Genomic DNA, 2,927 nt, shown 5'->3' with positions numbered 1-2,927 from the left:
GAGTGAAAACACTCTAGTGCAAGGTACGTGGTTATCGTGTTCGTTACAGTGTTTTTTGAACCGTTGTTTACGAATATTTAGTGCGCTAAACACGCTAGTCTTTGCACGCAGCCTCTTCGACACGCATTTGATCGATTTGTTGCTACATTTATTGGCACTGCCATTCAGTGACTACCAACAAAATCTGTAGAAATGCAAATGAGATCTTTGAACAGCTATATATCATACCTTTTGGTGATAGTTTTACAAGTTTTTTTGTGAAAAATCGACCTTGTGCTAAGTGGACGATGCGCGTGTGTTGTAACAGAAGAATAACTCGTTTAAAGTGTCTTCTCTGTCCATTTATTTAGATTTTGTCCTTGAGTACTTTTAATCGGATTTATTAATAAACTTTTGTGCGTATATATTCTTTAGTAACATTTCTAAGTTCATATAAATATATATCACAATTTTTATATTTATTTTTATTTTAATAGTTCTAATATATATCATGCTTTTAGATTTTATAAATCTATGTTATTATAAATCATTATTAACACTTTATAAAATGGTGAAGACAGTATTTAAAGTGATTACCGCCTACTAATACAATGTTTCGTCGATTTTAGTTACTACTTTTGTCGTTGTTTGGTAGTATTTAAAAACGTTAAATCATTGAAAAATATGATTTCTTGGATCTTTCTGCACTCCTGCATAAGTTCTATTTATAAATGCAGCTAAGTGTTTAATGAGCTCGTGGTATAACAAGCGCACGTATAATATCGTTAAAAGAAGCATTTTTTTTATTATGTAAAACTATGAAACAAACTACTATATTATGTAAATGACTTACATGTATTTATTTGTGTAATTCTTTTGAAAGTTTAACATCTAGTTGTGGCAGATGTGAGAATGCATCCAAGTTCAAAAAATTTAAATTACAAAGTTGATAGTTACAATTGTCTTCCCATGAAATTTTTACAACTTCTACAATAAAATCTAATATCTATGGAATATCAACGTGTAATTATATTTGAAATATTTTGTGAAACAAATTTTGCTGAACATTTTTTGCACAATTCTTTTGGAAAATTGTATAATTTTCACATTCTGGTTGGAATTCCAACATTTACTAGATCACATCATAATTGCATGATGTTTGATATTTTTTTTTTAATTATCCATTCATTTCTTTGAGATGAAAAATATAATTTATTATTTATTACTTTTTAAATATTGTTTTTATAAAATTTTTAAGATAAAATTCTTAAACAAATGTATTTATCAATGCACAGATACCAATAAGGAAATGATTAAAAATGGTGGAAGGCTAAAATTGAATGATGAATCAAAGACTTCAATTACTGAATTATTTCCTTGGATCTTAGAGTTTAGAAAAATGTGCAGGTGTATACATACAGAGAAAAGTATGGCATCTTTAACAGAACTTATGCAATTTTATGTGAGGTAATGATTATAGATCATCATAAATTTGTATTAATGCTACCTTTACCTTACCAGTAATATTTTTCTGGGAACTGGTTTAAAAATCAGTGAAAACAAACTATTTATTCAGATAGGTACTATTGTAGATAAATTTGTGTTCTTAAAAAGTAAAAGGACAGCATGCTTATAATTTTGATAATAAATGAAAATTATTAAATATATTTATAGTGGAAAAGTTGTCATAATACAGTGCAGTAAATAATACATAAAAGATATTAGAGAAAATGGAATGAAAATGTGAATTTGTATTTAAAAAGTGTAACTTTCAATTTCTACTAAATTGTAATTAATTTCATAAAATGATACTGTTATTTAATCATTATAACAAGTATTGTTAAAAATTGTAAGTAACAGAAGAAAATAAAAGTGGTATGTTTGATATGTTATTAATATAATTAGTAACAAAATTTTGTAATTATAAATGAAATAATTCTTAAAAACATGTAAAATAATTTTTAAACACATATTTGCTACATATTGATATAAATTTGGAAAGTGTTATATATTTTATTCATTTTATTTCACATCAAACACTAATATATTGTTTTGTAAATTTTTTACAGTCATAACTTTTTCTACTATTTTTGCATGTAAAGGTAGTGTACACACTTAGATTTATATAATTAAACAGCAATAATTAAATGCATTATGAGTAAAATTTATATTAATTGTCTAAATATATAAAATTGTAGCTAAGCTAATGACAGGTATAATAAATCAATGAGTATATGTTAGTGATTCAAGTTTTTAAAGTAGACATAAATAAAAATTTGTTGTGTACTAAGAACTATAGTACTGTTAAGATTTAAATAATTTTGTAATATGAAAATTTAATCATGAAAGAAATAGATAGCACATTATAAATACATCAATTTCATTATTTTAACAATATAAAGTAGTTCAACAAATCATTTTCTTACAGAAATGTAAATGTCAGTGTAAATGAATGTTATACAAAGCCTTTAAGAGCTGCAAAATTAAAGGATTCTATTAGTGAGACTTTAATGTTATTCTTATATATTTATCGTGAGCTTTCTGAGGTAAGCTCCATTTTTAAATCTTAATATTTTGTATATCATAAAATATTTCTTATGTTATTATAAATTAATAAAACTCTCTTTTAGGATCGTAATAGAACTATTTATTTAAACAATATGTCGGACTTATTAGCACTCTATATAGATATGGAATTAAAAGCATCTAGGAAAAGTAAAGAAGAGTATGAAAAAATTTGTGCAAGACTTACTTCTTGTCTTTACGTTTATCTAGGTATGAGTATATCTATAAACTTTTGCAGTATTTAATTTAAGTATGATTAACATAAAACACTATAGCATTATAGATATTATTATAAAATGCAATTTATGTCTCTCTTTTAGAACATTCCATTGAACATTTATTAGATACTTTAATGAAAATACAATTTATGTGTCGCAATTATC

The 2,927-nt window shown here is 24.8% G+C and overlaps 1 protein-coding gene across 1 annotated transcript in view; it reads left to right on the top strand.

The window, feature by feature from the left end:
• The first annotated feature begins 797 nt into the window (after positions 1-797).
• Positions 798-2,927, top strand: part of LOC108572568 — a 7,255-nt gene continuing 5,125 nt past the window's right edge. The window contains exons 1-5 of the mRNA XM_017934828.1: positions 798-819; positions 1,275-1,446; positions 2,408-2,525; positions 2,610-2,754; positions 2,865-2,927. Of these exons, the coding sequence (XP_017790317.1) occupies positions 798-819; positions 1,275-1,446; positions 2,408-2,525; positions 2,610-2,754; positions 2,865-2,927 (520 nt within the window). The remainder of the gene's footprint in view (positions 820-1,274; positions 1,447-2,407; positions 2,526-2,609; positions 2,755-2,864) is intronic.

Source organism: Habropoda laboriosa, unplaced genomic scaffold (genome assembly GCF_001263275.1).
Source record: "Habropoda laboriosa isolate 0110345459 unplaced genomic scaffold, ASM126327v1 scaffold147, whole genome shotgun sequence".
Lineage (NCBI taxonomy): Eukaryota > Metazoa > Arthropoda > Insecta > Hymenoptera > Apidae > Habropoda > Habropoda laboriosa.
The sequence above is the reverse complement of the archived record's forward strand: the minus strand, read 5'-3'. Positions and strand labels throughout refer to the sequence as shown.